Source organism: Pygoscelis adeliae, unplaced genomic scaffold (assembly GCF_000699105.1).
Source record: "Pygoscelis adeliae isolate BGI_AS28 unplaced genomic scaffold, ASM69910v1 Scaffold21, whole genome shotgun sequence".
Classification (NCBI taxonomy): domain Eukaryota; kingdom Metazoa; phylum Chordata; class Aves; order Sphenisciformes; family Spheniscidae; genus Pygoscelis; species Pygoscelis adeliae.
The window spans coordinates 10,619,093-10,639,934 of NW_008824243.1; the positions used below are offsets into that span (position 1 = coordinate 10,619,093).

General features: G+C 47.8%; 2 protein-coding genes across 2 annotated transcripts in view; one reads left to right on the forward strand and one right to left on the reverse strand.

Moving 5' to 3' along the window:
* The window catches only part of FANCI (Fanconi anemia, complementation group I), a 25,665-nt gene extending 8,719 nt beyond the window's left edge, over positions 1 to 16,946 (forward strand). Inside the window, exons 15-38 of the mRNA XM_009335237.1 lie at positions 475 to 605; positions 1,262 to 1,332; positions 2,273 to 2,387; positions 2,772 to 2,894; positions 3,638 to 3,706; positions 4,961 to 5,062; positions 5,883 to 6,062; positions 6,157 to 6,278; positions 6,683 to 6,847; positions 7,403 to 7,582; positions 8,892 to 9,055; positions 9,469 to 9,545; positions 10,003 to 10,119; positions 10,857 to 10,908; positions 11,508 to 11,635; positions 11,769 to 11,837; positions 11,966 to 12,053; positions 12,360 to 12,544; positions 13,192 to 13,248; positions 13,329 to 13,388; positions 14,110 to 14,199; positions 15,255 to 15,350; positions 15,924 to 16,049; positions 16,881 to 16,946. Coding sequence (XP_009333512.1) covers positions 475 to 605; positions 1,262 to 1,332; positions 2,273 to 2,387; positions 2,772 to 2,894; positions 3,638 to 3,706; positions 4,961 to 5,062; positions 5,883 to 6,062; positions 6,157 to 6,278; positions 6,683 to 6,847; positions 7,403 to 7,582; positions 8,892 to 9,055; positions 9,469 to 9,545; positions 10,003 to 10,119; positions 10,857 to 10,908; positions 11,508 to 11,635; positions 11,769 to 11,837; positions 11,966 to 12,053; positions 12,360 to 12,544; positions 13,192 to 13,248; positions 13,329 to 13,388; positions 14,110 to 14,199; positions 15,255 to 15,350; positions 15,924 to 16,049; positions 16,881 to 16,946 — 2,633 coding nt within the window. The remainder of the gene's footprint in view (positions 1 to 474; positions 606 to 1,261; positions 1,333 to 2,272; positions 2,388 to 2,771; positions 2,895 to 3,637; positions 3,707 to 4,960; positions 5,063 to 5,882; positions 6,063 to 6,156; positions 6,279 to 6,682; positions 6,848 to 7,402; positions 7,583 to 8,891; positions 9,056 to 9,468; positions 9,546 to 10,002; positions 10,120 to 10,856; positions 10,909 to 11,507; positions 11,636 to 11,768; positions 11,838 to 11,965; positions 12,054 to 12,359; positions 12,545 to 13,191; positions 13,249 to 13,328; positions 13,389 to 14,109; positions 14,200 to 15,254; positions 15,351 to 15,923; positions 16,050 to 16,880) is intronic.
* Positions 16,564 to 20,842, reverse strand: part of POLG (polymerase (DNA directed), gamma) — an 11,086-nt gene continuing 6,807 nt past the window's right edge. Inside the window, 5 exon segments of the mRNA XM_009335238.1 lie at positions 16,564 to 17,390; positions 18,539 to 18,699; positions 19,811 to 20,019; positions 20,279 to 20,450; positions 20,751 to 20,833. Of these exon segments, the coding sequence (XP_009333513.1) occupies positions 17,329 to 17,390; positions 18,539 to 18,699; positions 19,811 to 20,019; positions 20,279 to 20,450; positions 20,751 to 20,833 (687 nt within the window). The 3' untranslated portion in view covers positions 16,564 to 17,328.

Sequence of the window (20,842 nt, forward strand, 5' to 3'; positions counted from 1 at the left end):
AAGTGACCTGAAGCCAAGAAAATCAGTTGTTCCTTCCCCTCTTACTGAGGTGTCGACTGCATCAGATTACCTTGTATTCATCACAGGTGAAAACATGTTTGCAGGCAGTTGCCATGGAACAGCTGATGCACAGGAAGTTGGTATCCATCAGTCAGTAACTTGCTACACGTTCCTAGCCCTGCCTTCCTCCTTGTCCCTGGGCAGGTGTTTGGGCTGCAGAGATGCCTATGCCGCAGCCTCTTCTCTTATACCTCAGTGCCCTCTGGTGGGATGAGGCCCTGCAGCCAGGTTGTGAGTGTTTTGCGTTTTGTGCCTGCAGCAGAGCTCGGATTTTCAATGCTTATCCTATCATGACCTCTCCGTGTAATGGAAGGGCTTTGATTATTCAGTAATTGTTAGCTCTATAGACATCTTCTGCTCAGACTTTTCTGGCCCCTTGGCAGCAGCTGCTCCTTTTGTCCTTTTATTTTTCAGACTTGCTGTCCAATATTGTTGTGTCTGCTCCTCTTGTGCTTCAGACTTCATCCTCCAAAGTCACGGAGACCTTTGACAATTTGTCCTTTCTGCCCATCGACACAGTGCAAGGGCTCCTCCGGGCAGTACAGGTAAAGCTTTGCATTTCTCCATGAATATCCTTGCTAGTTTAGTTCCAGTGACAGCTCTAGGCCACAATTATATGCATGATCTAATAACCCTCCTCGTAAAAATAAACCTTCATACTCTGCTGTATGTTGTTCGGTGTAGCATGGAACTGTTCTTCAAGCATGGATTTGCATGTGCCCTCTAGCAAAAAGCGTATGGTGCGGTCTGGCATGGTACCGAAACTGCTCTGTGCTGACCTTTCATCTGGAAGATGTCCAGATGCTGCACGCTGTAGAAAACTAAGTATACAGTGTTTAGCTGAACAGCTGTAGCTGTCACATTGATTTTTCTCCTTCCAAGCTCCATGTCAGTGTTTCTCTTTGCCTGGGCTGAGATATTGCCCTGGCGTTAAAACTTTTGCCTGCTTCGTCCAATCTGGGGATAACAGTTCTTTTCCCAAACCCTTGCACCGTGTCCTCACTAACCTGCTAAGGTGTCTCACTGCTACAGCTCTCTGGGTTTAATTTTATATTGTTTTAAAATGTTTTGGTTCTCCTACTGTACTGATGACAGTATTGGAAATGCAGGGCCAGATGGGCCTGAGGAAGATGAGCTCATATGCCCCAAGGGCTTGGCATGCCTTAGTGCTTTTCTCTCCAAAGTGTATCTTCCTTTCCAGCCTCTGCTCAAAGTCAGCATGTCAGTGAGGGACTCCCTGATACTTGTTCTCCAAAAAGCTATCTTTTCCAGGTAAGCTGGGAAGGGGATTCTTTGAAAAGATTTCTACAACTCATTTATGTTTTTGGAGCAGAAGTATTTTTTGTTTGTTTTGACTAAGTGCCTTCTTACTATGCTCTTCCCATAACTGGATGGTGACATCTCCTACCCCTTTAGCCTAGGACTGTAATACAGTCACAGCTCTACTGAACTGAGACACAAATCCCAACACCCAGCTGAATGGGCTTTGGAAATTCAGACAGCTGTTGGGAACTCCAAATAAGCAGGCAAATTCCAACCAAAACCAATTCCAACATGTGTCTATACACCTGAGTACATCCAGATGCTAGGGAGAGTCTGGAAGGAACCACTGATCAGAACGCTGAGCTGCCACCTTCCCTCTGATCCCTTACGAAGTGGTAGAGAAGCAGGTTTGTTGTCTTGGTAATGCTTTGAGCAAACCACCCTGCTGTCTTCATAATGCTGTGATCGTAGACTGGATTTTGTTGGGCAGTGGCTGCCTGGTTATGAATACAGAATTCATAATTTAGGATTATTACTCAAGGCAAGGGACTTGGTCTTGGGAAAGACCCAGGGTTTCGGTGAGCAAAGCAAAACACCAGCTTTTTGTGAGGAACTTTCCAACTCTGAGCTCTGTGATACTCTCCCACTCCAGTTTTCAGGGAACATTTAATGCTTGGGTCTTGGCCTGGGACTCTCCCTCAGTGTGAGCATTGCAAGGACAGAAAGGAAATTGAACGTTGTGAGAGTGTAGAGCAAGGAAGTTCTCAGCAAACTGCCAAGTTCTTAACTACTTGGGACTGTGCTGCCCTCTTGGGGAATACTGTTCCACTGGGTCCAGTCACTCTGTATTTGTGGACCCCTTTTGATTGCTGAGTTGATCTTGTATTTACTTCTGAGCTTCTTGCTTCCCCTTTTCCTTATGCTTCTCTTTTCTCCCCCTGACTCACAGGCAGCTCGATGCTCGTAAAGCTGCGGTTGCTGGGTTTTTGCTTCTGTTAAGAAATTTTAAGATTCTGGGCAGCTTGTCCTCTTCCCAGTGCAGCCAGGTCATTGGTGCCACTCAGGTAAGCGCTGTTCTGCAGTCCCTGGTGTGGACATATGAGACAGTCTCATGTCTAATATGCGCTGTTTGAAACAACTCGAGTGGAGTGTTTCCCCAGAATGGAAATATAACTTCAGTAAGGATTAGTCCTGGAAGGAAAGCTTTGGGAAATGCAATGTGCAAAGAGAAGCTGGCCTAGGGATGTTGCTTTTCAGAGTCATTCTCTCTTACAGCACCAGTATTCTGGGGAGCATTTACACTGCTCCATGATGATGATAAAGAGCCTGGCAGCACGCTAAGGACTATTTCAGTGATTGTTCAGGGGCCAGGCCCCTTATCACCTTGCTTCTGTGTTGTGATATTTGAGAATTGTAACCAGTATAATGTGACTAATATTCCCTCTCAGGTCCAGGCAGATGTTCATGCCTGCTATAATTCTGCAGCTAATGAGGCCTTCTGCCTTGAAATCCTGGGCAGCCTGAGGCGATGTTTGAGCCAGCAAGCGGATGTTCGACTCATGTTATACGAGGTAAACACTGTTTCTTCAAACTCCTTTTAAACGGCCACTAGCCCTTCTGTAGTCTGGTTCTACTGTAGCTCCAGGTGAATAACGATCATGTTATTGTGGAAAACAACCTATCGTCTCAGTTATGTTCTTCATGGGACACATGTACCAAGGACTATTTTTTTTTTTTCAATCCTTCTGCTTCTTTTTATTTTGGACCATTATAAGCCCAAAGGCACATAGCTTGAGAAAAGGAAAACTCTTCAGGTCAGAGATTTTGTTTCCTTCTTGACTTGGTTGGACTGACCTTTGGTGAGCTGCAAGTTTTGGGTGTGTTTGTCAACGTTGCTATAAGACTTGTGCTTGCTTTATCCATCCACTGTTTTCTCTGAAGGATTTTTTGCCTCCTACAGTTTCCCCACTGGCTTGTTTTGCCTTTGAAGCAGGATTTCACAGTTTGAAGTTGGATCTAGTGCTAGCGTTAAATAGCAGTGAAAGTCACTCTGGGCTTGATGCCACCGCTGCTAGGGAGATACAGCTTGTGAGAGGGCCCCTGTGAGGAAGTTCAGACTCTTTCTGATTCATACCTTCTTTCTGTGGTGCCTTTGCTTTGCCAGGTATGGGGTTTTACACTGAGCACATTGTTACTTCCTCATGGTTCCTTGTGGTGCCAAAGGGTCGTTGCTGTCTTATGACACCAACTTACTACGCATGTGGTTCATTTTCTTTGTTGTGTAAGCCAACTTGTCCTTCCTTCCTGTCTTCAGGGTTTTTATGATGTCCTTCGCAGGAACTCCCAGCTGGCCAGCTCTATAATGGAAACGCTCTTGTCCCAGGTAAAGTACTGCTCTGTGGCATGGCTGCAGAGACCCTAAGAATTCTGTACTGCAACCAGTATAGCACGCAATTCAGGTTAAATATTGGGAAAATAGTTCTCCCTTACACTGGAAACATGTTTAAGTGCTGCGGCACTTCTCTAAGGAGGTGTTCAAATCCCTGCTATATTGGGAGAGCAGACTAGGTAAACGTCTGGAGACTGATTCATATCCTGTCACAGGGTGGAAGAGAATGGATCTCTTGGAGCCCTTTCCAACCCTTCAGTTCTGAGATGCTGTGAGAAGTGTGATGCCCAGAGAAGTGCTTTGTGTGTTCCCTCTTCCTTAGCAGTGCACAGCAGTTACCCTCCCATACTTCCCCAAGGATGTGGGCTGACACAGTAATTATTATTGCTTGTCCTCCCATCGGGAGAATACCCAAGTCCATCTAGGATCTAGGAGGATTAACTCATCCCCCAACAGTGTTGCTCATGGCAACAACACAATCACATTTCCTCAATCCATTGGACAGGCTGTGCCTTCTTTGAGACAAGTAGTTTTCTTCCCTTTAATCATCCGTAGAGTTCATGCTGATTAATTCCAGCTTTCCCATGACAGTATAGGGTCTGAGAAGAGAACATGAACGGAGCCAAGGCAGCTTTTGGGTAGTAGAGGGCACTTAATGGGAACTTGGTGTAAATGTATAAAATTTTATAGCATCATTATATATAAACTTTCCCTATTTGGTTCTCATCCTATATCAGTACTCAGTGCGTATCTCCTTCCTGTGGTGTGCCAAACAGCCAGGAACTGGTGCAAGCATGGTCTCTCATGGATTTATTTTAGTGCCGAGTGTAGCCTCTGTAACTGTCTGTGACCTTAGGCCAGGAAGCTGGATGCCATAACAGGGACAAGCATTGAGTACGGGTGACGGGCAGCAGAAGCAGTTACTTTTCCTCTCTGTTTAAAGAATGGGTAGCACCGCAGGTGAAGTGCAAGTGATGTTGCTTGTTGAGGCAACACAACAGCAAGTGGTCAGATAAACTTGTTTTAGGGCAGTGATGTGTCCTGGCTGAGAGGTACATGAGCAACTCAAGAGGGGATTTTAATTAGTAATAAAGCAGGTGACGTGACTCATGTACATGTACAGTCCCATTATCATAGTGCTAGTTTTCGCTCTGTAGAATGGAGTACAAAGATTATTGTATTCTGTTTTCAAACAACCTAAGAGGCTCAGTTACCAAGTAACTGGTTATTTCTTGTTTTCTATGACAGATAAAGCAATATTACTTGCCCCAGCCAGACCTCCTGCCTCCACTGAAACTTGAGGGATGTATTATGGCTCAAGGAGATCAAATCTTTCTGCAGGAACCGCTGGTAAGAGCTATACTGGCTGGCCACAGCTGCAGCTTGTCTGTTCCATAGCATTTTAGTTGTGCTGCTACATGAGCTGAATACCTTGTGTTTCTTCATCCTTTTCTAGCCTGGAGCAATTCTTTTAATGACAATAGAGCTGGGCATCTCACCCCTGCCTCAGGCTATCTATTAGAGCTCCCTAGCAAAGTGGTTTGGGGACCTGTGTGAAAAATGCTCTAGGAACAGCGTAGTTCTATTATCCTCTATTGAGCTCACCCTGGGGGGTTTTTTTCCCTCCTTCAACTTAATTCCACATAAAATAGTCGTGCGGTGTGTGTGTAGCAGAGGGAAGAATCTGTCCTTTGGTTTTGCTCCTTTGAAATTGTTGGAGATGACACCTCAATGATTCATTGGATTTCCAAGGGAACAAATTCAAATTAATCACTTTGTTTTCCCCTAAGGAAGTTTCCATGCTGTGCTGTAGTAGCACACCCAGAAAGGGAGCAGACGCTTCAGCTAGAGTGAGAGCCCTTTTGGAAATTCACTTTCCATCCTCTTCAGCAGTTGAGGTAGCTGGGTTGAGGGAGCAGTGAGAGTTAAGTCTTTACATCCCATATAGGCAAGCTCAGGCAGACAACATTGTCTGAAGCTAGAACTGGGTAGCTGTGTGTAGGATTACAGATCCCCTCATTCTGGGAGTGAGGCATATTCTTGAGACACATGAACCTCTGACGGCAGCTATGGCTCTTTGCATCCAGCTATAATAGTCTGGCCTGTGTCCACTTCTGCCAGTGACCTCCAGCTAGAAGGCTGAGTGTGACTGTGTGGCTGCTTCTTTCAGGCCCATCTGCTCTGCTGTATCCAACACTGTCTCGCCTGGTATAAGAGCACTGTGCATCTATGCCAAGGAGCTGAAGATGACGAGGAGGAGGAGGATGTGGGATTTGAGCAAAACTTTGAAGAGATGCTGGAATCTGTGACACGACGCATGATCAAGAGCGAGTTGGAAGACTTTGAACTGGTAAATCAGATTTTCAGTTTGACTCAGTCAAAGAAGACACTGAGTTCTTGTCAGGTTTTGAAAAGATTTTTCACTTGTTTTCTTTACCTCTTAGGATAAATCAGCAGATTTTTCTCTGTCTTCCGGTGTCGGTGTAAAGAATAACATCTATGCCATCCAGGTGATGGGAATTTGTGAGGTCCTGATTGAGTACAATTTCAACATAGGGAATTTCAGGTAAAACATCAAATCTTACCCTCCGGCACTAGCTGCACTATGCTGCGCCTAGCTCTTTGGAGTACAGGACACAGACTCATTGCAAGCACAGGATAATAGTGCCAACACAGAGTCAGAATGATGCTTTCTGAGTGTGTGCGCCTTGTGGCACAGACATTCACAGAACCTTGGGGAGCGTCTTCCTTTTGAATGTCGTGTGTTGTGGGAGATGGGACGTGACATTTTGTAGAAGAGCAGGTCAAGGAGGAATGGATACGGTATACACTGTTAGGGAGGTGGGGAGATGTCATGTCATGGTTTTATCATTTAGAAAGTGTCATTGTGTAATTTGGCAACTGAAGCTTCAAATGGGAAACTATAAGACTGGATTTTCTCCATTAATGCTTTCTACTACTTTATTACAGTAAGAACAAGTTTGAGGATGTCCTAGGCTTGTTTACATGTTACAACAAACTCTCTGAAATCCTGAAGGAGAAAGCTGGAAAGAACAAATCTACCTTGGGCAACAAAACTGCACGGAGCTTCCTGTCCATGGGTTTTGTATCTACTCTGCTCACAGCTCTGTTCAGGTGAGAAGCTGTCATACCTGGCGAAGCTTTAAGGCCTATTCACAAGCTGCTTTTGTGGTGTCTGCATGCTGGCTGTCTTATGCACTGCACACACAGTACAGGCATTTTCATCTCTGTACAAAGCATGCGTGGTAACTGCACTTGTTGTCTGGAGAGCCTCGTAGTCTAGGCAGGAACCATAGCTGTGCAACTCCTGGTATTGACAGACCAGCTTTCCTGGACCTTGCTTATGACTCGTAAGACCTCAGCGAGTCTCTGCTTTTCCAGTCCTGGGTCATTCCCCAGACAAAAAACTCCAGTGTTTGAGCTCCAGTCCTCTATGGAACAGAGCCAGACATCAATTCAAACCATGTCTGCTAGTGTATTTGGAAAGGCTGGTGGAACTCTATCCTCCGAGTGTTCACTACAAGCTACCAAAACAAAGGGTCTTTTCCACCCTGAATTCAGCTAGTGATTTTATTTGTAAATGCATTATTTAGATTTTAAATCTTGTGGGCCATCCCTGTGCTTTTTCAGTGCATCCTCAATTCTCTGACGGTGCTCTTGATTCTCCAGGGACAATGCCCAAGGGCATGAGGAGAGCCTAGCAGTTCTGCGCTCCAGCACAGAGTTCCTGCGCTATGCTGTCAGTGTAGCTCTGCAGAAGGTGCAGCAGCTGGAGGAGACAGGACAAACTGATGGACCAGATGGACAAAATCCTGAGAAGATGTTTCAGAACCTCTGCAAAATCACACGGTGAGTCACTGTGGCACGTGAAGACATCAGCCCTAAAAAGCAGCAAGGCATTTTGGGGATTTCTGGTAGGGTTTTGAAAGAAGAATGCAGACTATAACTGTTTCAAACGGTTATTATTACTGGGTTGAGATCATTGCCTTTCTTTGCTCCTGAGAAATCAAGTGGAGACACTCCAGTTTCTGTGTCAGAGTGAGTGATACAGCTCTAATAACGGTACTTGGCCTGGAAGAACCAAATGCCATCAAACTCTCATTTTCAGCCTCTTTCTGACTTTTGGCTCATCACTCATTGTCACAGAGGAGGTGGATGGTTACAGGCTGGATTCTTGAGGCCTCTGGAATGCAATGAGGTCAAAATTCACTCCTAGCTACACTATGAAACAGATGTAGGAGGGACACAAACTTTAGAAAACATTTGTTTAGGACTTTTGCAAGATGCTGGAAGACATTCATGCGTCTAATCCTTTGGAAATCCAAGAATGTTAAGCATCTAAATGTCTTTTAGGATCTAGGTCATATCTGCGTGGGATCTTTTCAGATCCCAGTCAGCAGAGAGCACAAAATGCAAATTACCCGTCATGAATAATGCCCATTTTGTGTCTTGCCCCAAATAACAGAGGCTATTTTTGTTGCAGTCATTAGGACTACATGTGAGCTACATGTTTTGCGTGATTGGACATTGAAGTAGAATAAAATCATCTGTGCCGGCGACAGAACTAATGAGAAGAAAGGAGAGGGAACAAAAAAGGGCAGAAGTAGGCTTAGGGGAGCAGGAAAAAGATGTTTGCCTACAAATAGAAAAGTCTTCTTTGGGCCAAACAATTTTGCTTTCTTCAAAGCTTTTCACTTTGCTTTGCCTGCCTTTACCTTTCTGAGTTTATTTATATAGAGTCCTATAGAGATATCTGACATTTCACAGATTCAAACTGCCAAGAGAAAAGCTCTTTTTGTCACTGACAGATTTGACACCAGCGGTCGGTGTTTGGGTAGTTTGAGACAGAAGGAAAGCCAGGTGGAAGAAATGAGTGTAGTGTATAAAGATGGACTTGAAATGGGATTGGAAGCTCCCTTGGCACCTGGAAAGAATTAAATTATTTAGCTTTGCAGGAAGAATGCAGTAGACATTGAAACAAGATCTTAAAAATGGATTTCTTCTCCTCTACTTTTCCTATAGGAAAAAGACCTTCCAATTTGCTATATTAAAAATACGATCCTAAGAGCAGAATCTGTGATTAGCCCTGTTCTAGTTCTTGTGCTGTGCAGCCAGCTTTACTGGAGCATGTGATGTTAACTCATCTACCATCCCCTAGGGTTCTGCTTTGGAGGTACACTTCAATTCCCACTGTCGTTGAAGAGTCAGGAAAGAAGAAGGGCAAAAGCATTTCGCTTCTGTGCTTGGAAGGTTTGCTGCGGATCTTCAACACGGTGCAGCAGCTGTATGCTGCCAGGATACCCCAGTTTCTACAAGCCCTGGGTAGGCACATGGTACAATTCTGCTCTGGTTTCCAGGCTTTGTGTTCCAGCCCATGTGTGGGCAGTTAGGGACCCAGTGCCCTTTATCCATAAGTAGGGAGAGGGGTCTGGTCCTTGTCTCTCAGTAACAAGGTGGGCTTAGTAGCATTGATTTTCATGCCAGAGGCAAGTTCCGGAGATATCTTTACCTGCTTCTATAGAGCGCTTAGTCTGTCAGCAGAGGATAGTTGGGGTCTGATACAGCATTCGTCTATTTGAAGTTTGCCTTTAACACATTTTTGTGCTCACCACGGTTTTGCAGTCTGTATTCCTCCTCTAGCTGTGAGCAGTTGCAGTCTTTCCCACTTTTGGAAATAAATCCTGTATTCTGCTCTTGGCATTTAGCTTTTTTCTGCACCTCTCTGTCTCTGCCAGATATTACTGATGGTGACGCAGAAGAAACGGATATTAATGTCACAGAGAAAGCTGCCTTCCAGATCCGACAGTTTCAGGTAAGTACCACTGTGTGCTGCAAATGTTCCAAGGCACTGGTAATTCTGGCAGAAAACGCTGCTAGCTCTCTGTTACTTGACCACAGGATTGAGTATGTGATAGCCACTGTGACACTGATTCACTGGCAGTTCAGAAAAGTTTCTGACCCCTAAGGAAAGCTGCTTCAGGGCGCTGTGCAGAGCTGGCTTGAAGTGCACATGTATTTACAGAGCTATAAGGTCCTTCAGTGCAGCATAAACTTACCTGAGTATTGTAAAAGTCACACTGAATCATATGTGGGCCTCTATGTAAGCACTCATAACAAAAACCAGCACTCGCTCTTTAGGAAGAGTCCTCTTTTTATATTCTTTGTCATTCTCCTTGTTGCCAATTCCTTTATCTGCTGCAGCTTCTGGTTATTTGCTTCTTAAAATGGCCCTGCAACAAGCATGCAAACTCTTTCCTTCCCATGATCAGAGGTCCCTGGTGAACCAGTTCAGCAGTGCTGAAGATGACTTCAACTCCAAGGAAACACAGTCACTCATCACAGTTCTCTCCACTTTGTCCAAACTCCTGGATCCGGCCTCTCAGCAGGTACTTCACAACCTTCAAGGGGTGGCAGGGATGTGTGTAGTAGCCGTTGTGTGGGAAGATTATCAGACTGGGTTGACATCTGAGGGCTTTGACATGTGTGCGTGTTCTGCCTTCTCTTGCAGGCCACACCATGTCAAAGTGACAGTTTTAGTACGTTATCAAGCACGCCCCTGTCAAATGCCTGCAAGGACAGTTAGGAACAAGTTGTCTTCCCACCCCACCCCTGCACGTTCTGATCCTGCCTTTGGGCACCTGGAGCCTGAATGACTTGCCCACCTGAGCAGGGACTCCTAACTGAGTCTAAATGTGGTATGGCTTCCCCATGGGAATAGAGCCAAAACCAGCAGACCAGTCCAAACTGGCCGAGTGCCTAATTCCTTCCATGCAAGGAGGCGTTTTCTAAAGTGGACTAGAGGTGTCCCATTTTTTACAAGCTAGGGACTGCCCTCAAAGTGTGCCAGAATTCTGGAGTCGTCATTTACCTTAAATTAAATGGAGCTGTTACTCTGTCCAAGGGAATGTATAGCCATTCCCCTGTCCTGGATCTCAGCTTTTCACTCCTGAGTAGGTTAAGTTACCCTTGTGGAACTTCGCAGAGCATGGCTGGGTGCCTTTCTGCCAGAAGGGGACTCTGCTGGTCTCCCTTTTCTGTTTTTTTTTTTTGTTTTTTAATTATTATTAGTGTTGTGCTTTGAATTCTGTTTCAAAGCCATAATATCTTTTCTCCCCCTATGCAGTTCCTTCAATTCCTGACTTGGACAGTCAAAATTTGCAAAGAAAATGCTCTCGGTAAGTAAGCTTTGGGGAGCGTGTTTAGATGTGATGTGTCAGGTCTGATATCAGACCCTTAGATGCTCTGCTGTTGTCTGTCCTGTTTTTACCTCTTTGTTACAGATATATTCAGGTCCCATTCTGTGGCAGATTGCCGTGACATTGTTATGGTTATTAGCACAAGTATTAGGAAGAAACTCCATCTTTATAAATATTAGCATTGCTGAAGAAAGAGAAGCCACTTACTTGACTTTTCTCCCTTGTTATTTAGCACATCTGTTGCTCAAATCTGGATTTATACTCTGGAAAGATATTATTCTTGCCAGAGTTTTGTATTGCGCTTCCTCGGTGCTTCTGGTCATCATTTTTCTATGAGCTGAGGGCTCCAGTGTGCCGTACTTCCCCTTGCAGTATTATATGTGATGCCTGATGTCGTAAACTCTGCTTTTGTAACTGCGGTGTTTTGATAGGATTTTCACCTACTGTGTATCGTTTCTGGGAATGCAGACTGTTAAATCTGAATCTGAGACCTTCCCTCACTGGATGTCTGATATTCCTAAATAGCTAGGGGAGCTCTGCACCTGGTAATGTGTTGTTTTCTTTTCCCTTCCCCACAGAGGATATCGCTTGCTGCAAGGGTTTGCTGTCTCTGCTCTTCAGTCTCCATGTTCTGTACAAGAGTCCTGTCAGTCTGCTGCGTGAACTCGCACAAGACATCCACGCTTGCCTGGGAGACATAGATCAGGTATGATGCAGAAGCAGCCTAACTCTTCGTCACTTAGTGCTGTCAGGGCAGAATTGAGTGCATCTCTGGCGCAAACTGTGTGACAGCAGCTAAAGTTTTACTCACAAGAATTTGTTTTCTCTCCTCCGATCAGGACATAGAAGTGGAGAGTCGGTCCCATTTCGCCATAGTGAATGCCAAGACCGCAGCCCCTACTGTCTGTGTGAGTCAAAATAGTCTGTATGGAACAACCTGTAGTGTCCAGGGCTACTCTGCTACAAGGGGCTTGTGGATTCCTGTTGTCTCAAACTCCTCCAAAAACCTGTTTTGTTATTGGTGTTTCTGTCTTAGCTGCTGGTTCTGGGTCAGGCGGATAAGGTCCTTGAAGAGGTGGATTGGCTTATCAAGAAATTCACCAGTCTGGGATCAGACACATCAGGTAACAAAAGTGGTCCACTTCTTACTGTTATGCCTTTGTCAAAAACAGATGAAGACAGAGAGCAAAAAGATACTTTGGGATTTTGAGGTAGCATCATCTGAGGGCAGGTTAAACTCTCCCTTGAGCTGGTTCCACATGAACAATGTAAGATAGAGAGTGTTGTCACAAAATCCCTCCAGTGATTATTTTCCCTGTGCCACACTAGTGCTTTGTGCACTGGACACAAAGGTGGTCTTTTGTGCCTCCCACCTGCATAACTGGATTCATTAGACACACATTCACCAGGTATTCATCTCTTTATTTTAGAAGACTCTTCTCAGGCATCAAACCAAACCCAGGCTCTGGAGAAAGGTGTAATTCTGCAGCTGGGAACTCTTCTGACAGTTTATCATGAGCTGGTACAGACAGCACTCCCTGCAGGGAGCTGTGTGGACACGCTGCTGAGAAGCCTTAGCAAGACATACGCAATTCTCACCTCCCTCATCAAACATGTGAGTGCTGCTCTGCTGACAGTGGACTGGCTAGGATCTAAGAACTTTTTCCCCATCTGCTACAGCAAGCTCACACTGACCCCTGGCAGCAGCTACGCTCAGGACTGGGCTGTTGATCTCTTGCAGGAGTTGAGTCCTTATTCTGTTGGCTTTCACGCCCTCAATTTCATGACCTTTCTGAGCAGTGATATTTGTACCAGTGGAGATAAAGGAAAGCTTCTCTCCAGCTGAATTTGGCTGTGCGTGGCTTGGAGTGGCTCTTTCCGGTGTATCTTGTAGGTTCCTCTGTACGCAGCTGTGTGCCACAATGAACGGCACTAGCGGTGTTCTCACAGTGCTCACCAATCCTGCCCTTGCCACTCGTTCCCATCTAAGGCTTGAAGCATCGGACCTGGGGGAACTGGGCCATGAAAACAGGCCAGTGGAGCTAGTTTGAGACAAGGTGGTGAATACCCCAGAGCTCTCTCACAGCTCTGCAATGCAGACGTGGCATTTGGGATATAGCAAGCCACTGGGGAGGATAGTTCTTGCAAATCCTGCCCTCCCCACTGTGCCATTGGATGAGCTGCTTTGAGACCTGCCTGAAGTACAGGTTGCGGGATGGGAACAGCGTACTTAGAAGAAACTCTCTCATGTTTTCCTTGCAGTATATCCAAGCTTGCCGCAGCGCCTCGAATACGATTCCAGGAAGGCTAGAAAAGCTGGTGAGTGCAAGCGAACTGCTGGAGGAAGTGGGTCATTGCCTTAAGTTAGGAGTAACACCAACCTCTCTGCGTCTTTGCAGGTGAAGCTCTCAGGTTCCCATTTGACCCCACAGTGTTATTCATTCATTACTTATGTACAGGTAAGGCTTAAATTTACTGGCAAAATCAGTGTCAGTCTGTGCGGTGTATCATCAGCTGCAGTACACAGACACCTTTGGGGATTATTAATCTTCTTGACGTGACTTGAGTTTCTTATAGTTCAAGCTTTACTATGTCAAATAATAGTATAAGACATTTCAGCACCATTGGGACCAAGCGTGCTGATATCTGCTTGAGCAGGGAAGGAAGAGTGTTTGGGGAGCTGGTTTTTAGTTGGTGGGGTTTTTTCCCTCTGTTCATGTGGGGTTTTTTGGATGAGATTAATACTGCTGTTAACCACAATGGCAAATAAAGGTCAACAACACTGCAGTCATCACAGCGTAACGTACTGTGGGTGCCGAAGACTGCAGTGCTGAAGATGGGATTTAGCTGCCTGGAGAGGAATTGGGTGCTTGAGCGAGGACCACAGGAATTGTACAACAGACGTGGCATATCAGGGAAGGTGTAGTGGTGTGCAGAGCTGCCACTCCTGGGGACTTCTCACACATACGTATTTCTGAATGTATAAATTATGAAATTAGCTTTTCTTTCCTTCTTTTTTTGAGATTACCCCCAATTCCATCCTTCTTGTATCACTACCTTTCTGTCATCTAGCTGGCAATGCTGTTAGCTGGCCAGAGCAAAAACTTCTCTGGTCTTAGTTGGCTGGCCTTTCTTCCTTGCTTACCCTCTAATGCCACATCTTTTGGCATCCTCCTTCAGAACATCCACAGTGAGAGCTTAAGCTTTGTAGAAGAGAAGAAAAAGAAGAAGAATAAAGAGGATGAAGCTGCTGCAGTCTCCACAGTCATGGTAAGATTGACTCACTCTCTATTAGAACATGGGCTGTATTTGAACTTGGGATCATACCTCAAGGCTTGTGTTACCTGGTGGCTTCTTAAGGATCACCAATGACAAATTGTCATTTGGGCCTTTAAGTAAAAATAAAATTTAATCTACCTTAACTTCAGAGAAAATCTAAAAAACCCCAAACAAACAAACAAAAAACAACCAAAAACAACAAAAAAACCCACCTTCACTAAATGCAGCCTAAATGCTCACAGACGTGGAACAAAGGTCGAGTCTGGGTAGTCTGTCTTGTCTGGGATTTTATCATTTGGGGTAAGCTATGAAAGAAACGGGCTAATTTATTGGAACCAATACTGCACTCTGTTTAAGTGTTTCTTAATTTTATCAGTACATTTAAAGGTAAAGTAGTGGATTCCACTAAAGTGAGGCAGTTGAGAATGACTGGATGATTTGGTTGGGAGCAAGTGAGCAGGCTGGCAGGTTCCTGATCTTTTGTGTCCTTTGTTTGTGTTCCCAGCCAGCATTTCCTCTGTCTCATCAGTTGTCCCAGACATCTCTGTGATGTTAAGAAGGGTTTAAAAGCCACAAGCATGACCTTCCTAGCTGTTCCCTGAGTGTATGGAAATGGACTGAAATGCTACGTGTCCTTTTACCACTCTGTCACCATAGGGAACAAATATCAGAGGTGGTAAATAAACAGGGCAAAAATGTGGTGAAACAGCAATGGGGTCGTGGCCCGGAAGGTGTCTGCTTGTGATGCCTTTGCAGAGCCGGAGCAGAGGAAGTTTTGTTCTGATGGCTCTGAGGCATATCAGGGCTGTGGACTGCAGGCAGAGTGCAAAACAATACATGGGAGAGCCTCACTGCAGAACCGTCGTGGGCGTCGATTTAAAACCAGTAACAAAGCTGGCAAGGCTTGCTGGGGCAGGACTGGTATGGAGCAAGGCTACTGAAGACGCTTTTCTAAACTGGGAGTGTTGCGGTCTTCATGTCATGCTACAGCGTCATTGTTCACTTCCAAATCTGACCTATCAATCACACTCCTTTCTGCATTTCAGGCCAAGGTGCTTCGGGAGACCAAGCCAATCCCAAACCTGATTTTTGCAATAGAGCAATATGAGAAGTTCCTTATCCATCTCTCCAAGAAATCAAAGGTAATGTAAAGCAGAGCTCTTCTGTGACCTGAACTCGGTGGAACAGTGGGATCAGTGGCATGGTGGAAGGCTACTGCTGGTCCACCTTTTAAAGTCTCTATTAATGCTCAGATTAGGAAGGTGTAAGGACCTTGCATCTCTTACAGCCTTTGCCCGAGCTCCTGGCCCAACGCTACTGAATTGCTGTCACGCTGGTACCAGCGGGTGTCAATGGCAGTACTGCCTGTGACCTCAACCCGAAACCTCATACGGTTTCTGGACGAGCAGAAACTTGCACACCTAATGCCAGCTTTCCTCACCCCTCTCCCCCAGGCTGTTTCGTAAGCAGGAGAGAAATGTACCATGATGAGGCACTACATGAGAGTGAGAGTAACTGGTAATCACTTGGCTTTTAGGAAAGCATAAATGGGCCACTGGATTGCATGGGGGCAGGTGCTTTTTCACTTACCTTTTGCTTCAATCCTGCATTATTACTGTGATGGACTCAGTCCCAGTTCTGCGCAAAGGACTAGGCAGGGTAGAATACTAAACTAAGATGCTAATGGCATAATGGTTTCACCTTGGTTGCTGCAGGTGAACTTGATGCAATATATGAAGCTAAGCACCTCCCGGGACTTCCGCATCAACGCATCCATGCTAGACAGCGCACTGCAGGAGCATAACACAGAGGATGCTGAAAATGAGCCAGACAACGAGCAGGTCAGAACTCATTCAGCTGCTTTTACCGATAGGTCTCCCCCTCTTTTGAGGCCAACTGTATTTGTGAGCTGTGCAGGTATATGTGAAATTAGGACAGTTTGTCTTCCCTGGGTTAGCTCTCACTTTAATACTAAGCTGATACGAAGGAGTGAACAGTTAGTCCGGCTAACATCCCCTACACTCCAGCCCTCTGCCTTGAGTGACCTTTATTTCCATGCACCAATTCTCTGGATCTCTGGTCCTAGGGAAGTGAGACTGCTCGTAAGGCCTTGCTGTTTGCCTCAGCAGAGAGGTCTATCAGTGTTACCTCTGAGGACCTACTGGCTGGCCAGGATCAGACCTTCGCAGCATGATGCAAAGTGGTTTTGCATCCAGGTTAACTCTTGTAGATAAAGAGCTGGCAGGGCAAACTCTGCAAGGCATCATTCTCCTCAGGCCCATCTCCTCTACTAGATAGTGCTGGTGAAGGTAACGCAACCTGTGCTGGATAAAAAAATAAACAATTTACTTTGCTGATTGTCCAGGTTTTTATTGGTGCTTCTGTCCATATTTTCCTGAGTGTTTCAACAAGCCAAAACCCCGCACAAACAGCCCCTGTCCTGTGCCATTGATAACCCATGGTCTAAGTTCCAGCATGAAGTGACGTGGGGGGTCCATGGGGAAAGTCCCAGTGGGTGAGAGGAGTCCCATATTCGGGTCATTTTGTTGGGGAGGAAAAAGAGCTAAATCCTGTTCTGCACATCTGGTTTCTTGCTTTAGGTAAACATTCCTTAGACTAATCACACAAAAACAATCACACTCTGTACTGCTACTCTCTCCCTCCCTCTCCAGAGCAGCACCGCAGAGCAGCCAGATGAGAACCAGGAACCCAAAAAGAAGAGACGGCGAAAAAAATAAAGCTGGGGTTGCCGCTGCTGCCCTCCCACAGCGCCTGTTCTGTGGCAGACTCGCCTTGGTCTTGGAGAACTGCGTGTATAGAGACGACGGTTTGTTGTTTCTCTTGCCAAATACTTATGACTTCTTCCTTTGTGCCCACGGGCGTGCAAGCAGTGACTTGGGCCACTGTCTCAGGTTTTACAGCTGGCTGCTGCCCTCGGAAGCGCCTCTGCTGTTCCAACGTGCTGCTATCAAAACCTTCTTCCCCAGGAACGTCCCTTCTTACAGCAAAAAGGGAACAGGGTGACCGGGATCAGTCCCTGCCAAAAGATCTCCTTCTGAAAAGGACAGCTAGGCTCTGGCACGCTCTCTGGACAGCTGTCATTCTGGCACTCTAGCGTCATCATTTCTTTTCCAGCGAACCTTTGGTTATTTCAATTAGCTGGTATATATCCAGTGCTTCTCCTGGAAGACAATGGCACAATCAGGTCCCTGCATTCTGCAGCACACTCAGAGACTGCGTGACATGAGAGTGTGACGGTCACGATTTCCTTTAGTTCAGAGCGTGTAGCACAAAAAGCCCTAAATTTATTCAAACTTCTGTTTTGTGTGGTGGTGTGAACGCGGGAGCCAGCACCAGCAGGAAGCCGGAAACACGAGCTGTTCTGCCTCGGAGGGGAGGCTTGCTGCTGTGGGCAGCTCCTGAGAAGCAGAGGAGTGACGGTGTCCTCTGGCGAGGCTGGCTTTGCTGTTACATTTTTGCTGACCCTGGTACCATGCACTTGTTTAACTTGTCTCGCTCTTGGTGAGAACAAAAGTGCCCTTTTTTGCCCACAGAACACAAATCCCGTTTCTAAAAGCACTCTTTGCCTGTAAGACTCCTAATAAAGGTTACCTAAGGGTGGAGCGCCTGAGGTATTCAGTGACTGAGAGAACAAATCTGAGGGCGGGTTCTTCTTATCTGGGAAAACGCTGCCGCACGTGGAGGAGGAGCTTTTTAAAGCAGCTGCCAGCCGAGAGTTAAACGTTTGCTTGCAGCAGTTCAAGGGTTATGTTGAGTGCAGTCAGAGATGGCTGCAGGCCTTGGGATTGTTGGGGAAGAACGCAGCAATGCCAAGGCAGTTCTCTGAACACAGCCAAGGCTGTGCTGGGCTAAGGGGGCGCGGGGATGGAGAGAAAGCACCCAAGGCTGGAAAAGTTTGGGTCTAGAGGGCAAAACAGACCAGGTTCTTGAGGCACCTCATTTCAGAGAAGGAACAATTCAATCTTGGGCTGTGTTAAACGTGCACAGGAGGGCTCCTCTCTCTTTCAGGGGCACAAAGCAAATGTGTGCACGGGATAACGGAGCCAGGACAGAAATATTTGGAAGCAGCAGCACAAGCTACTTGGGGATTGAGAAAGGAAAGAGGGGTACAGAGGGGCTGGCGCCAGGGTGACTGTTGCCCTGCAGGGCAGCTGGTGGGTCGGGAAGCAAGGGGCTCACGAGGCGCCTCTGCCGAACGGAGGAGCCCTCGGGGAACGGCGGCTTAGGCCAAATGCTCTGCCTAAGCTGGGGAGGCTCGTGCACAGAGGGGATTACAGGGCAGGGGTTAGCTCGCACGGACACTGCTCACCTTGAGGGATGCCGTACTTCTTCTCCATCCCGGTCGGATTTGATGGCGTCACGCAGTTCATGGTCACCTCTTTCCTTAAGCACTGGTCAACGTCCACTGCGCTGAAAAAAGCCACTGACTGTGGCAGATCCTGGAGGCCCAGTTTGTAGGCAAACATGCACCTGGAAGAACAAGAGACCAGGTGGGACGGTGCTACGCGTCACCCTTAGCCTTCTCGCAGCCGGCTTTGATCCACCACAGCTTGACAAAATGTTGGCCGGCCACCGCTAACAGGTTACTCTGCACCCACGTCACTCAGCGGCTGGAAGACAAGGTGCTTTTTTCAGTCCTGGGTAGCAGGAGGGTCAAGTATTGCTGAAGTGGATGTGGGAGGGACAGAGTAACGGTACGTTGAGCCTCCTCGGAAGAAAGGAAGGACCCGGCCCTTCGCTGCTGGCTAATCCTCCCAGGCAGAGAAGATGCTGGATTTTCCCAGCGGGAAGCCCAGTGCTCGCAGGAGCTGCCACAAAGGCACGAACATCAGGGCGTCTGCCCCCGCTGCGCCTGCCGCGCCGGCACAGAAAGGCTGTTTGCTGTATCCCTGCCTCAGCGCAGGAGAAAACAGCTCAGCTTTGGCCGGCTCCCATATCACTAAATACCCCACGGCGCCGGGAAGGGGATTTGGCAAAGCTGGCTGTGCCGGAGCCGGATCGAAGGGAGGCCTTTGAGATCCAAGAGCTTTCCAGGCTGAGCTTAACCTTGCGCGAGGCGGGGAGGCAGCAGGAACGCCCCCACGCTGCGGAAGGGGCAACAGCGCTGGTGCTCGCAGCAGAGGCGACAAGCCGTGCCCCTTGCTCTCCCCTGAAGGCACGGGGGAGACGAGGGATGGGGAACAGTTTCAGGCTCCCGGCCGCTCAGTCAAGCCCAAGGGCTGCTGCCACGCGACGGCCGCAGACCTGAAGGGAATGGGAGGTGGTGTGCTCGCATCCCAGCAGAGCGGAGCGACTGGCTCTGTCTCCGCAGGAGCCAAAACCTGATGACAGCCCCCCTCTCGCCAGCAGATTATCCCTGGAAATCAAAGCTGAGCTCTGTTTATAGCCACCCAAGTCACGCGTGAAGAAATGGCAATCCCCAGCACCGCCAACTTCCCTTGAGCAGAAAACTGCTCTGCACCAGCTTGCTGCGGGCAAAGCCAACACCTTTGCTGTCACCCCAGTCCCTCGAGCTTGCCCCGTCCCACCCCAGAGGCACCGGTGCTCATCCCCAGGAGACACCACAGCCGTCACATCTCACCGCGTGAGGAGGTTGGTGATCTGCAGGGCCAGGGCTGCCCGGTAGCGATCCTGCTGCTGGACCAGGTAGCGCACCTCGTCGTGGATGCTGATGCAGAAGCGCCCATTGATGTCGAACTCCTCGAAGAGCCACTTCATGGCGACCAGCATGAGGTGCAGGTAGTCGACGGCCGAGCTCTGCACCACCCAGTTCACTCTGCTGGTCAGAAACTGGTGGAAGGAAACACAGACGGATGCCAGGGGAGCATCGGGGTCCCGGGCCCGATACAGGAGAGCTCCTGGGAGAAGCCCGTTAAATTCAGGGTTGGGTTTTCTTGATGGCATGCAGATAAAGAGGCAATGGGTTTGCTGCATGGCTCCAAGAGCCTACTGGGTCTCCAGCATCTAAGCAGGGCTGAACTTGGGGTTCAGCCGTTTTGGATACAACAAGCGAAGCCGAGAGCTCAGCAGCACAGAGACGTGTCCTTACCTCCCCCCTGGCCACGGCGGGTTCCAGGGCCCTGCTGATGTGACAGCCCAGCACCGGGGTCTGCGGGGACGGGGATAAGGCGATGCTCTCCAGCTTGTTGAACATTTCCGACTCGGTGCCTCCAGCCCACACTCGGTGCTCCACCACGTCCCACTTCTTCTTCCTCCGGGACCTGGCAGGGCAGAGGGGAGGTTTGCTGGAAGCGTGGGACGAGGCTGCGGGCCCCGTTTGAGACCCTCAAATGCTCCCTCCCGGCTTGGGGCAGCCGGACAAGCCCCTGCAGCATCCTGCTGCTAATTGCTCACTGGGAGGGACTGGGAGCCCCCAGATCAAATGGGACTCAGCCTTGGGACAACAGGGAGGGAGGATTGGGACCGTCCAGCCCCGTCTCCCTTCTCTGCCTGCGGGGCTGCAGCTCCCTCCGCCTCACACCCCGATGCCACCAAAGCTGCACGGGGTCGGAGCATCTCACCTCTTCACGGCTTCCCTCTGGAGCTGTTGGACATCCTGGGCCGACACCGATCCGTCCTCCGCCCTGTCCACAGCCAGGTCCCGCTGCCTCAC